Consider the following 14,522-nt stretch of genomic DNA (forward strand, 5'->3'; position numbering starts at 1 on the left):
CAATGTATACCCAGGATAGCATGGTAAAGAAGGAGAAAAACAAAACAGAACCTTGTAATACTCAAGAATTCTGATCAGTGCAGTGACCATCCATGTTTCCACAGTAAAGGGGATGGACACAAGATGCAGAGATATACATTTTGGACATTATCGCTATATAGATTTGTTTTGCTTTGGTCGGGAGGAGTGATGGGGGATGCAAAGAAGCCATTGTAACTTTTTTTTAATCACAGGTCAGAAAGCAGCATAAGCAGGACAGTTTTGAAAATATCATGTAGAATTTATTATATATTTTTTATGAAAAAGCAAGTAGCACAAAATGGAAAATTGCAGTTGTACACAGAATATTAAAGTGTATTCTGCTTAGTATATGGAAATATTCTTTTTTGATGTTAAGTTCTGAATTTCAAAATAATTTTTAAAAGTATAAGCATAATCTTTTCATTCAGAAATAGTGTGGTTGGTAGGGAAGTAAAGTAGGAAAAAAACCTGATAAACTCATAGTCAGATCACCATGTATAAGTCTAGGATATTTGTGTACTCTTAGGAACATGTAAGGATCCTACCTCTTGTGGTTCATGGTCCACTGGAAGCTTCACTGTAACTTACAGGTTGGTCATATCACAAAGTAAATACCATATGCCATGGAGAGAATTTTCGGGCTTTAGAATATGTTCATTTATAAAAATTCGTATTGAATAAAAACATTTCTCATTGTTGCTCTAATGTGTTGTGTTTTTTCCCTACTCTTTTCCTTTCTCAGTAATCTCTCACTACTAACCATATTTTTATTTTGCTACCACTCTACTCCCCTCAGGATTTCCCAGACAGGTAGTAAAACATAACAGAGCACAAGATTGCATTTGCTCTGAGAAAATTTTCAAACTAGGAATAATGTAACTGCATAACACTTTTACAACAAACCTTCTATTTCTAAAAGGATATAAGGATTAGTATATCAACATCCCTATGCTGTGGGCATTCAGCTTTACCTACTCCTAATACTGCTTCTGATCTACACATATCTATTTAGAGTCAGACAAATCTTTCTGTTGAATTTCTTATGTAAAATTTATTTGATTAGATTTGGGAGAATGAAGAAAGTAGAGTTTAAAAATACCCAGGTCTTGGTGTTCTAGTGTAAGCATTCTTTCATCTCAACTAGGGAACTCTTTTTTTTTTAATCATCTCCCTTTTATTCTGAGTTTTCTATTGAGTCAGAGTAAATAATTTGCTATACTTAAACATTCTATAAAACAATTTTTACCTATTTTGAACTTTGTTCTTTTGTGTGTGTGTGTGTGTATATGTTTTGTTTTGTTTTTGTTTAATACAGTGGTGCTGATTACTATGATTATGGGCATGGACTTAGTGAAGAGACTTACGATTCATATGGTGAGTAACTTGACAAGATGAACTGTGTGTAGAAAAGGAAAAGACAGTCAAAGAAATCCATCTTCCAAGAGGAAATCTCTAGCCTGCATTAAAAATAAAAAAGAATCTTCTTTGAGTTCATTTATGCTTACCTAGATATTTTCACAAAGCCCTTTAATATTAAAGAGGTGACAAAATCTGTGCTAGGTTGTATATGAAATCCTGGCTCATGAAATTCCACAAACATAGAGATGAAGTTTCTCCTTTTAATGCCATAACTTTGCCAGATTTATCAAAGCTTACTGGACTAAAGGTATTTAATAGTACAGTTCCTTTGAAGTATCTTTGCCCCTCAACAATAAAAGTGAAGTGAGGACATAGAGTTAATAGGTTTAGGTTCTTTTTTTTGTTAAGGGTTAGAGTTATGGGTACATATATGTGTATGTATATATATTTTAAAATTTATTTCCCATTTTGGATTCTCAAAAAAGTCACACTGGTATTCATTACATTAAGGTTACAAACACATTTAGAAAGATAATAGGCTTAAGGGTATTGCCATACTGTTGTAGAAACAACTAACTAAACAGTCCATGGTAAAAAAGCATAATAATGCTGAAAATTACATCTCAGAACCATCTGTAAGTGTAGCAATGACAGGTTTAATTAAAAGAATCTGTAGTGACAGCAGAATGCCCATTAAAAAGGCACCTTTTCTTGAAAGATGAATGTTAAATCTTTGGCTAAAGATCAGAGGACATGAAGTCTTCAATTAGTTGAGAAGCTCAAAAGCCCATGGATTTCTGGTAAGCAGCACAAGTGAATCAGGATTCCAGCTAATGGATGTTATGACATTTTTTCTGAACATAACTGGAAAACCATTTTCTAGTGTTCCTTTTGAAGTGCATTGTGTTATATCTCCTGCCTGAAGCAGTGATGACCTCAACTAGGATTTTTGTTTGTCGTAACAAACACTTATAAAAATACATTGGTTTGCTGAATGCTGTCTACTTAAATTGATGCAAGTTAGCCAGAGGGGACGTAGCTGATTGCATGTTTGTATCAAAAGAAGAGGTCATTCTAAGCATTTTTCCCTCACAGCTTTTTAAATTGGTCTCTGTGGACAGCATAGCTTTTAAATTACTGTATGTTGCAGCACAGAAGTTAACTCTTTGATGTACAGATCTGGAATTCACTAAGGAAATTGTTGAAAGAGGTTCACAAACAACTGATGGCAAAACCTTCAATAAGACAATGCTTTTAATGCTTTTGTCTACTACATTTGGTCTGAGAATGTGTGAATTTATAGCATCTCATTAAGCATGTAAATTTCCCTCCAGCAGAACTTTGTTTTCCACATTCATCTGTAAAAAGATTGATTAAGGGCAGCAAGGTGGCACAGTGAATTGAGGACCGGCCCTGGAGTCAGGAGGACCTGAGTTCAAATCTGGACTCAGACACATAACACTTACTAGCTGTGTGACTTTAGGCAAGTCACTTAACCCCAATTGCCTCACTGGGGGGTGGGGGGGGAGATTGATTAAAAGTGCTGCATTATCCCTTCTTCCTAGATTGCCTGCCCATGTCTTTTGCCATTCCGTTCCATTTTCTTTGCCCATTCATTGAAATGGAAATTAATTCTTTTTCTATAATATAACCCATTTATGAAGATAGTGCCAGTGACTGGAGAACTGGCAAAAGTTTAATTCTTAACATTTAGACTCCTCTTAAATGAGTACCTACAAGTAAGTATAGTTGTAGAACTAGTTGAAAGAGGGAATTTTTTTTTTTGAGTACTTAAAGTTTTAGTTAATGCATCAGAGTGTGGTAGAAAATATCCCTGGACTCCCAGTCAGGAAAGCTGGTTGGTTATAAGGCCTAGCTTTGCCACATCCATATAACATACATAGATAAGTAACTCCCTCCCTCCTGAGCCTCACCTTATCTGTTTGATGAGAACATGATGATCTCGCAAAGTCCCTCCCAGCTGTAATATCTGTGATTCTGTTTCTATTGAAATTATGTTTTAATCTATTGCCATGGAATTTTTCAGTCAACCTAAGCAAACATTTATTTAGCACTATGCTGGGTACTAACAGAGACAGAAAGATTGGATAAGATAAAATTATTGCTCCTATGGAATTCATGCTGGTACTGTGGGACAGATTATACACAAATGATTGTCATGCATTCTTTCCTTCTTTCTTTTATTCATTAAATAAACACTAAATACCTCCTCCATGCAAGGTATTGCTTTAGGTATTTCAGATACAATGACAACAATGATTAAATACTTCCCACTTTCAAAGGAGCTTACATTCCTCAGGGTGAAAAACGTGTGTATATACATACATGCACATGAACATGTATATACATGCACATATAATAGCTAACACTTGTATAGTGCTTTGAGGCTTACAGTAATTTTACAGATGTTAACTCATTTCATCCCCACAACGATCCTATAAAATGCTGTTATTATCCCTACTTTACAGATGAGAAAACTGATGTTAAGAGAGGGTCAGTGATTTGCCCAGGGGCCACACAGAGCTAATAAGTGTCTGAGACAAAATTCAAACTCACATCTTCCTGACTCCCAAGTTTTTCACTCTGTCCACATATACATATTTCAATGTAAATCACACAGAAACTAAATTAAAAAAAAACAACAACAACACGAGGGGCTAACAACAAAGAAGAACAGGAGAGTCCACGTATTGGCACTTGAACTGAACCTTGAAGGAAGAAAGGTAGAGATGGCTGAGAAGGAAGTATATCCCAAGGATGGCGAACAGTAATGCCCACTAAATACACAAGACAGGTACAAACCAGGTGTTTTGTAAGGTCTACCAGGAGAAAAGGGACATTAGAGACAGTTTGAATAGAAGCAGTGGCATTTGAATTGGGCCTTAAAGGACAGATTTACTCTTCAGTGAAAAGGCACACGCAAGATGGATGATGTTTATCCATTGGTTCAGTGCTAAGCTAGACTCTGAAAAATTAAACCATACTAGCATCAGTAACAGTGATCTAATTATGATTAATTTTACCTTTTCTAGGACAAGAAGAGTGGACTAACTCAAGACATAAGGCACCTTCATCAAGGACAACAAAGGGAATCTACAGAGACCAGCCATACGCCAGATACTGATTGTACTGTCTGATGTTGTGAAATATCCAATCTCCACCAGTCCTGTATACTGTTCAAAGTAATTTTTTTCTATGAACAATCCCTTTTTAATAAATCAAAGCGCTTAAAATCTGAATGGATGGACTGAATTTAAACTACTTTGTTCAAACAACAAACTGGGCAGAAAGACATGTAAAACAAGGAACTTTGTTATTGCCAGTCTGTATATGACAAATAGGAGATCAAAAGAAAAAAATAACCTTTGATTAACTAGTGTTAAACAAAAATTAGGTTTACTAAACATGTTAATCCATTCTTTTAACATAAGCCTCACCTTTCCTTTTAAAGGTTGTCCACAGAATTTAGTTCTATCTTTCAACCATATGCTAGTTTTTTCTCTTGCAAAGATGTGTAAAAAGGGAAACCAATTACAAATGCAAATAATGTGGTATTCTTTTGTAACTCAAGTCTTGAAATGTTCTGTAGTGTTAAGCAAAGTCTCTTCTTGCTTGATACTAAATAAACTTTTGAAAGAAAAGCCGTGTGTGTGAGCTAACAATTTTTTTCTTATTAAAAAAAAGCCTTCATAAATAGTAGTAAACAGGGAAAAACATCCTTTAACCATGATTGTCATAAAAGGGTCACACTAAACATTGTACACCGTTTAAAAATGGTATAAAATTAAATGTACAGTCATATACTCACAGTAGGTTTAAATGCTGTTTAAAGACTCCAAATGGTATTGCTCTGCCTGAGTGCCATATTAAAACCAAATCTTGTTTAAAACTGGTTTTAAAATAACTACTGAATTTTCTGAAAAAGATGTGATTAGTTTTCATCTTGTTGAGCATTTTTTCACTAGTGCAACTTTGGAATTTTTATGAGACTTTTGGTACCTTAATGAACACCTCGCTCCGTGCTGGAAGTAATAAACACAAAGCTATTAAAGACATTCTGACTTGACTAATTGAGGTCGCTTTCGTCAGAGGCTGAGGATGTGTAACCCTTAAAACGGTCTTCATTTTCAAAGGTAAATAAATCAAATCAGATTTTAATCTCACTTAATTTATCTTAATATAACTAATAAAACCAGGAAGAATACAACTTAGAAACTTTTATGATCCATTTTAGAAAGTCTTGAAGATCACCTAAATTATCATTTTAAAAAGTTTAATTTGTTTTAGTAATCTAAAAAAAGCCTTAGTTGAGTCCATTTAATTGGGGCAAATTATTCCCTATTAAACAAATGTAAAACCTCATAACTAGTAATTTGTAATACATTATTTGTTCATAAATTTTAGTAACTAAGGACAGTACTTAAAAATTACAACTGTTTGATATTTTTTGTTTATTCATTCAGTTGATCTATTTTTGCTATAGATTTATAACATGAAATGTTTAAATTTTGGTTTCTTTTGTTTCTTTGTTCCATTTAAGTAAAAAGGTCTTTTCTTTTGTCAGGAAATGCCAACTATCTTGAGGAGTAAGAAGAACCCATCGAAAACCTGATGAAAACAATGGTACGTAATCTGTTTGTTTCCAATGCTTTTGACACTTAATGGAAGATGAAAATAATTTCATGCTCATCTAAAGCCAGGTGGAAAATTTCCCGTGATGTTTTCTTATTATCAAAGCTAGTGATTATAGCAAATTACCTCCTAAGGTCAGAAAGAGAGCCTCTGAAAGGTAAACAAGTCAAAGTTAGCAAGCATTATGATAATCTCTGCTGATGGAAGGCTCATTCATCCCAATAGATTTTCCTATGTTTTGATTGTGGTAAAAGTTACAATTTAATAGGTTTTAATATAAAACATCTAAATATCTCTGAGAGAAAGATAATGTAACATTGATCCAGTTTTCTTCCTTTTAGATATACTTTGTTAAGGAGCACCAAACGACTACCTTGTCAGGTTTGATCAGCAATCCCGAAAAGACTAAAAACAGTTTACAAAATAACATGTATAAATTACTTTTCAAAGCACTTTATATTTTACTGCATTTGATCTTCAGAAGATTACAATCACATTTTAAAGGTACTATGGTTTTAGATCACTGAGATACAGTGTAGAGAATTTCATTAAATATAGCTAGTCTGTTCATTCAGCAGGGACATACAATGTTCTTATGCTATGTGCAATTCTTAGCATCATGGTATTTACATTATCATTAGGGAGAAAAAAAGATGAACTGGAGTGTGTCCAACGGAAAATAACAAAGATGATGAGGGGAACTAGAGATACTAAACATGATCTGAAGGAACTCAGGATGTTTAGCCTGGAGAACACAGGGTGGCGAAATGATAGCTGTGTTCAGGCATTAGACTGTCATCTCAAGGAGGAAAAAAGAAGTAAAAGGATAAACATTTGTGTACTGCCTTCTTTGTGCCAGGCACGTGCTGAGTACTTCACAATTATTATCTCCTTTGATCTCACAACACTATATAAGTAGTTGCTATTATTATCCCATTTTACAGTTAAAGAAACTGAGGTAGACAGAGGTTAAATGACTTGCCCAGTGTCCCACAGATAGTAAGTGTATGATGGCCACATTTCAACTCAGATCTTCCTGGCTCCAGGCCCAGGCCTCTATCCACTAGAGTAGACATTTTTTACTTGACCCGAAGTCACAGGGAAGAAAGTTTCCCCTGCATCCTGACCGTCAGAGCTCTCCAGAAGTAACAAGGGATGTTTTAGGAGGTGGTGAATTCATCCTCACTATACTGGGAAGAGACTGGATGACTATTTGTCAAGTAATTCTTATTCAGATATAGGTCCACTGAGATCATTTCCAATTCTAAGATTCTGTTGAGAACGTAGATGATCATGGAATTTCAGAATTGGAACAGACCTTGTTGATTGTCTTTCATTTTCAAAGAGGACCAGTGACATTATGGGATGATGTCTTGAATTGCACATGAATTGGATATAAGTGAGGCAGAGTTGCTCAGTCCTCATTCTCATTTTTTCTTCCAGAGTCGTCAAAGTCCAGTGGCAGGACAAAAGTCAGGATGACTGGTGATGGCTCAGGGTGGGGTGGATGACCTTGGCATCTTTGATATATGATTAAGTTCTAAGCACATCACAGGGCCTACTTCTGCCACCTTCGTGGCCGTTGGAACAGATTGTTCTCATACACTCATTCCACCAGGGGAAGTGTTCACATGCTTTAGATAGACATCCCTTTAACTCACCAATGCGTCTGAGGCCTGTTGGTTCCCCTCAACCTGGTTTAGCCCTTCTGCAAAGATAGTTTACCAGGGTGTGGACATGGAGCTACGGTGGGAGTTGATTGAAGGTGGACACCAAAGGTGAATGAGCAGCCTTGAAAAGGACTCAGCAAGCCATCACACCAGAGGTACTAGTCCTCCTGAACACCTCATACACCCTAGACTTTAGATGGCGTGTAAAGCCTTTCATAATTTGGCTTCAGGCAGTTAGCCTAGATGGATTTTACATGACTTCCCTCCATTCATTCTTTTTTTCCACCAACTGACCTTCATCCCATTCTGCAGATTTGGCATTTGATTTCCTGTCTGCTCTTTCCTCAGGCTGTATCTCACATCTCAAGTAAACTTTTTCCTCCTCTTTGCCTTTTAGGATCTTTATATTTTTTCAAGGCTCAACTTAAGCACTACTTTGTAGCCAAGGTTATTAGCTAGTCTGTTGTGTCATGGATTCCTTTGGCAGTCTTGGTGAAGGCTTGTAAGTGTCTGGGGCCAGATTTGACCTTGGGAGGATGAGTTTTCCTGACTGTAGACCTTGTATTCTATCTGCTGTGTCACATAGCTGTCCCCATTCTCTTCCCTACTCTTTCCCTTACGTTTTTCCCCCCACTTAGTATTTTATTTTTTCCAGTTACATGTAAAAGTAATTTATACCATTTTTTAAAATTTTGAGCTCCGTATTCTCTCCCTTCCTCTCTGTCATCCCCCCCTCCCTAGGACAACAAGAAATTTGCTGTTATTCATGTGCAGTCATGCAAAACATATACTTCCACATTAGTCGTATTGAGAAAGAAAACATGGACAAGAAACACACAAAAAATATGAAGTAAAAATAGCATACTTTGATGTGCACTGAGTCTCCATCAGTTCTTTCTCTGGAGGTGTGCAGCATTTTTCATCATAAGTCCTTCGGAATTGTCTTGGATGTTTGTGTTGTTGAGAAAAGCTAAGTTATTCACAGTTGATCATCATACAGTAGTCCTGATCATGTACAATGTGCCCCTGCTTCTGCTCACTTCACTTTGCATTAATTCATGTAGGTATTTCCAGGTTTTTCTGAAAGTGTCCTGCTCATCATTTTTAGTAGCACATAGTATCCCATCTCAATCACATACCAAAATTTGTTCAGCCTTTACCCAATTAATGGACATCCCCTTGATTTCCAATTCTTTGCCACCACAAAAAGAGCAGCTATAAATATTTTTGTACAACGGGTTTGTTTGGTTTTTTTAAATCTCTTTGGGATTACAGATCTAGTGGTGCTGTTGTTGGATCAAAGGGTATGTATAGTTTTATAGTCCTTTAGGCATAGCTCCAAATTTGTCTTCAGAATGGTTGGATCAGTTTCCAATTCCCCCAAGTGTTCATTAACATCTCAGTTTTCCCACATGCCCTCCAACGTTTCTCATTTTCCTTTTCTATTAGCCAATCTGATAGGTATGAGGTGGTACCATTTTTTACATTCAGAGCATTTTTTTCACATGACTATAGATAGTTTTGATTTCTTCATCTGCATACTTCTTCATATCTTTTGATGATTTATCAATTGTGGAATGACTCATATTCTTATAAATTTGAATTCTCTATATATTTGAGAAATAAAGGCTTTATCAGAGAAGCTTGCTGTATAAACTTTTTTCCCAGTGTTCTGTTTTCCTTCCAGTCTTGATTACATTGGTTTTGTTTGTGTAAAAACAAATTTTAAGTTAATGTAATCAAAATTATCCATTTTACTTCTTGTAATGCTGTCTCTTATTTTGTCAAAATTCTTCCCTTATCCATAGATCTGACAGCTAAACTATTCCATGCTCTCCTAATTTGCTTATGGTATCACCCAATGTGTCTAAATCATGTACCCATTTCGACCTTATCTTGGTATATGATATGAGCTGTTAGTCTTTACCTAGTATTGGCTAAACTGCTTTCCAGTTTTCCTAGCAGTTTTTGTCCAATAGTGAATTCTTGTCCCAAGATCGTCGTATTTATTCAACAATATATTCCTGTGGTCATGTCCTACTATTTATTATATGTCCAGAGTGTATTGGGTGATTAAGGGGAATTAGTACCTCTGGTATGAGGGCCTGCTGAATCCTTCTCAGGGCTACTCCTCTACCGTTGGTGTCTACCTGGCAGTCAGTGCTTGTGGCTCCAAGAAGCTGTAGCATGTACAGTGGCCACACCCTCATAAACAGTCTCAGCAGACAGGCTAAACCAGGTTGAGGGTTAACTGATGGGCTTCAAACCCATTGATGAATTAGGAAGATGTCTATCCCAAGCATCTGAAGGCTTCCACACGGAATGGACTGATGAGAATGATCTTTTCCAATTGCCATGAGAGTGACTGAAGTAGGTGCTGTGGAGTGCTTAGAACTTAGGCATGAAAAATGCATCCTAGGCCATCGCCAATCCTGACTTTAGTCTTTCCACTGGGCTTTAGTGACCCTGGGGAAAGCTCACATCTTTCTGCAGCTCTGCTGTAATTTCCTTGCTAATATTTTATTTAAAATGTTTGCATCAATATTCGTTAGAGAAATTGGTCTGTAGTGTCTAGTGTTGTCTTTCTGTCTATGCTTTTCCTGGTTTAGGCATGAGCTCCATATTTGTGTCATAAAAGGAATTTGGTAGGACTCCTTTGTCTATTTTTTTTTCAAATGGTTTATATAACATTGGAATTAATTGTTCTTTTAAATGTTTGGTAGAATTCACTTGTGAATCCGTCTGATCATGGGGATTTTTCCTTAGCGAATTAATTGATGACTTGTTCAGTATCTTTTCCTAAAATGGGATTATTTAAGTATTCTACGTCCTCTTCTGTTAATCTGGGAGATTTGTATTGTAAATATTCGTAGATTCATAGACAATCATAGATTGTCAGATTTATTGGCGTATAATTGGGCAAAAAAAGCGCCTATTAACTGCTTTCATTTTCTCCTAATTGATGGTGAATTCACACTTTTAATTTTTGATTTTGGTTAATTTGGTTTTCTTTCTTTTTTTAATCAAATTAACCAATGATTTATATATTTCATTATTGTTGTTACTGTTTTTTCATGAAACTAGCTCTGTTTTATTTACCACTTCATTGGTTTTCTTGCTTTCCATTTTGTTATCTCTCCTTTGATTTTAAGTGTTTCCAGTTTGGCATTTAATTGGGGATTTTTAAGTTGTTCTTTTTCAATTTCTTTGACTGCATGCCCAGTTCATTGATCTGATCTTTCTCTATTTTATTGATGTGAGCATTTAGAGATATAAATTTTCCGCTAAATATACCTTGCTTTGGCTACATCCTATAAATTTTGGTATGTTACCTCACTGTTGTTGTTCTCTTTAATGAAATTATTGTTTCTCTGATTTTTGTCTTAGACCCACTTGTTCTTTAGGATTAGCTTATTTAGTTTCTAATAAATGTTTAATCTATCTTTACAGAGCACTTTATTGAATGAAATTTTTATTGAATCTTGATCTGTAAAGGATGCATTTAAAATTTGTGCTTTTCTGCATTTGGTTGTGAGGTTTTTATATCCTAATACATGATCATTTTTGTGTAGGTGCCATGTACAGCTGAGAAAAGGGCATATTCCTTTCTATTCCCATTCAGTATTCTCTACAGGCCTCTTATTTCTAATGTTTCTAAAATTCTATTCATCTCCTTAACTTCTTATTTTATTTTTTGGTTAGATTTGTCTAATTCTGGGAGGGGGAAGTTGAGGTCCCCATACTAGTTTAGTTTTATTGCATATTTTCTGCTTTAACTCATTTAATTTTCCTTTAAGAATTTGGATGCTATATCATTTGTTGCATATATATTTAGTATTGATATTACTTCAATGTCTTAGCAAGACTTAGATCTTTAACAATATATAATTTCCTTGCTTATCTTTTTTGATTAATTCTATTCTTGCTTTTGCTTTGTCTAAGATCCTGATTATTGCCCCTGCTTTTAATAGATAATAGATTCTGCTCCACCGCCTTACTTTTACTCTCTGTGTGTCTCCTCTGCTTCAAGTGTGTTTCTTATAAACAACATACTGTGAGATCCTGGTTTGTAATCCACTCTGCTCTCTGCTTCCATTTTAGTGGTTAGTTCATTCTGTTCGCATTTACACTTATGATTATTAACTGTGTATTTTGCTCCATTCTATTTTTTTACCTATTTATTCTTCTCTCTCTCTCTCTCTCGCTCTCTCGCTCTCTCCCTCTCCCCCTCTCCCTCTTCCTCCCTCCCTCTCCCTCTTCCTCCCTCCCTCCCTTCCCCTGTTCCCCATCAAAAGTGGTTACTTCTGACCACTACCTCCCTCAATCCTCCGTCCCTTCTGTGAGCCCTACCCCTTCCCTTATCCCCCTCCTCTCTTACTTCCCTCTAGTATAAAATAGATTTATCTACCCAGCCAAATCTGGATGTTATTCACTGTTTCATCCAATTCTGATGAGAGTACGGTTCAAGTGTTGCCCACCATCACTACCTCCATCTTCCATGCCACTGTAAAAGTTCTTTCACACATCTTTTATGTGAAATAATTTGGCCCATTCTACGTCTCCATTCCCCTTTCTTCCAGTGCATCTTTTTCACACCCCCTAAGTCTGATATTTTTGGATATCATCCCATCATAGTCAGCTCAGACTCATGCCCTCTGTCTATGTATACTTCTTCTAACTGCCCTAAAAATGATAACGTTCTTAGGAGTTACAAGTATCATCTTCTCATGTGGGAAAGTAAACAGTTAACCTTATTGAATGTCTTGTGATTTTTCTTTCCTGTTTACCTTATGTTTTTCTTAAATCTTGCATTTTAAAATCGTGTTTTCTATTCAGCTCTGGTCTTTTCATCAAGAATGCTTAAAAGTTCTCCATTTCATTAAATGTCTGTTTTTCCCCTGAAGGATTATACTCAGTTTTGCTCAGTAGGTGATTCTTGTTTGCAGTCCTAGCTCCTTTTCCCTCTGGAATATCATATTCCAAGTCCTCCACTCTTTTAACATGGAAGCTGCTAAATTCTGTGTTATCGTGACTTTGGATTCACAATATTTGAATTGTTTCTTTCTAGCTGCTCGCAGTATTTTCTCCTTTACCTGAAAGTTTAGGAATTTGGCTAAAATATTCTTGGGAGTTTTCATTTGGGGCTTTCTTTCAGGTGATAATGGTGGATTCTTTGCATTTCTATTTTACCCTCTAGTTCTAGGATATCAGGGCAGTTTTCCTTAATAATGTCTTGAAATATTTCTAGCCTCTTTTTTTGATTTTGCCTTTGAGGTAGTCCAGTAATTCTTAAATTTTTTTCTCTTTGGTCTCTTTTCCTGGTCATTTTTTCTAATTAGATATTTCACATTTTCTTCTATTTTTTTTTCTTTCTTTTGATTTTGTTTGATTGTTTCTTATTGTCTTATGGAGTAATTAGCTTCCACTTGCCCAATTCTACTTTTTAAGTAATTGTTTTCTTCAGTGAATTTTTATATATCTTTCAAGTTTTTTTGTGCTTCCTTTACTGTTGACTCTTTTTTCATGATTCTCTTGCATCACTCTCATTTATTTTCCTAATTTTTCTTCTACCTCCCTCATTTGATTTTTAAAATTTTTTTGAGCTCTTCCAGTAATGCTTTTAGGGCCTCATGCCATTTCACATTTTTGTTTAACACTTTGCATGTAGCCATTCTGTCATTATTGTTCTCTTCGGAGTTTGTGTTTTGATTTTACCTGTCACCACAGTAATTTTACATGGTCAGGTTCTTTTTTGTTTGTTTGTTTGTTTGCTCATTTTCCCAAACTATTTCTTGACTTTTAACTTCATATTAAAGTTGAGCTCTGCTCATGGGGTGGAGGGGACACTGTCCCAAGCTCCAGGTTTTCCATGCTGCCATTTTCAGAGATAATTTTGGAGACCTGTAAGTTTTCAGTTTTTCTAAGGTGGTATGATCTAAGAAGAGGTGTATTCACTGCTCTCCTGACCTGTGCTCTGCTCTGTGAATGACTAAAAGTTCTCTTTTCCACCCTGGAACTGTGACCAAGATCCTGCTTCCCAGTCCTGCACCCAAAGACAGCAAAGTATCTCCACTAATCTCCTTCTGACCAGTAGTCCAGTCCCTTACCATCTGTGGGCTGAGAGCTCTAGACGTCACCATTGCCAATTCAGTCACCCCCAAGGCCTGCACTGTCTTTTCAGGGCCCAGCCTGCTGCTGGATTTCTGAGGTGCTGCCTGCACTGAATTTTGCTCCACTCTCACCCCAGTGAGATAGGCCTTTGCTATTGACCTTCTGAATTGTCTTGAGCTAGCAAATTGTTTCAATCTGTCCTTTTGTTGGTTCTGCCACTACAGAATTCATTTTTGAGGTATTATTTTTACTGTTTTGGGAGGGGAATCCCGTATTCCTCCATCTTGGCTCTGCTTCCTCTTCCACTTATTGTAAATCTCTCCCATTTTACCTTTTTCTTCCCTGCTACATACAAGCATTTCCTTGTCTCCCTCATCCTCCCTTAACTTGATCTGTGTATCCCATCTTGTCCCATGTCACTCCTCCCTTTTGTAGGTAAATTCCTAGAGGCCATCTACAGTAGGCTTCTCCATTTCCTTTCCTCGCTCTTCTTAATCCTCTTCAGTCTGACTTCTGACCTCATCATCCAACCAAAACTGCTTTCACCAAAGTTAACATGGTAACTTGGTTAATGATCTCTTAACTGCCAAAGCTAATGGTCTTTTTCTCAGTCCTCATCCTTCTTGCCCTTGATTGCAGCTATGAACACTTTTAATTACACTCTTCCACTTAATACTCTTTTTTTCTGGTTTTAATGATACTGTTCTC

At 36.2% G+C, this 14,522-nt stretch overlaps 1 protein-coding gene across 4 annotated transcripts in view; it reads left to right on the forward strand.

The window, feature by feature from the left end:
- Positions 1-14,522, forward strand: part of KHDRBS3 (KH RNA binding domain containing, signal transduction associated 3) — a 305,049-nt gene that overhangs the window by 273,805 nt on the left and 16,722 nt on the right. For 3 of the 4 annotated variants that reach the window (XM_020997915.2, XM_020997916.1, XM_020997917.2), the window contains exons 8-9: positions 1,337-1,395; positions 4,434-5,042. In XM_020997915.2, coding sequence (XP_020853574.1) covers positions 1,337-1,395; positions 4,434-4,525 — 151 coding nt within the window. In that variant the 3' untranslated portion in view covers positions 4,526-5,042. Of the gene's footprint in view, positions 1-1,336; positions 1,396-4,433; positions 5,043-5,965; positions 6,025-14,522 lie in introns of those variants that run through there. The other variant, XR_002326690.2, reaches the window with a different exon arrangement.

The sequence above is a fragment of the Phascolarctos cinereus genome, unplaced genomic scaffold (genome assembly GCF_003287225.1).
Source record: "Phascolarctos cinereus isolate Bilbo 61053 unplaced genomic scaffold, phaCin_HiC Scaffold_4;HRSCAF=312, whole genome shotgun sequence".
In the NCBI taxonomy this organism is placed as follows: domain Eukaryota; kingdom Metazoa; phylum Chordata; class Mammalia; order Diprotodontia; family Phascolarctidae; genus Phascolarctos; species Phascolarctos cinereus.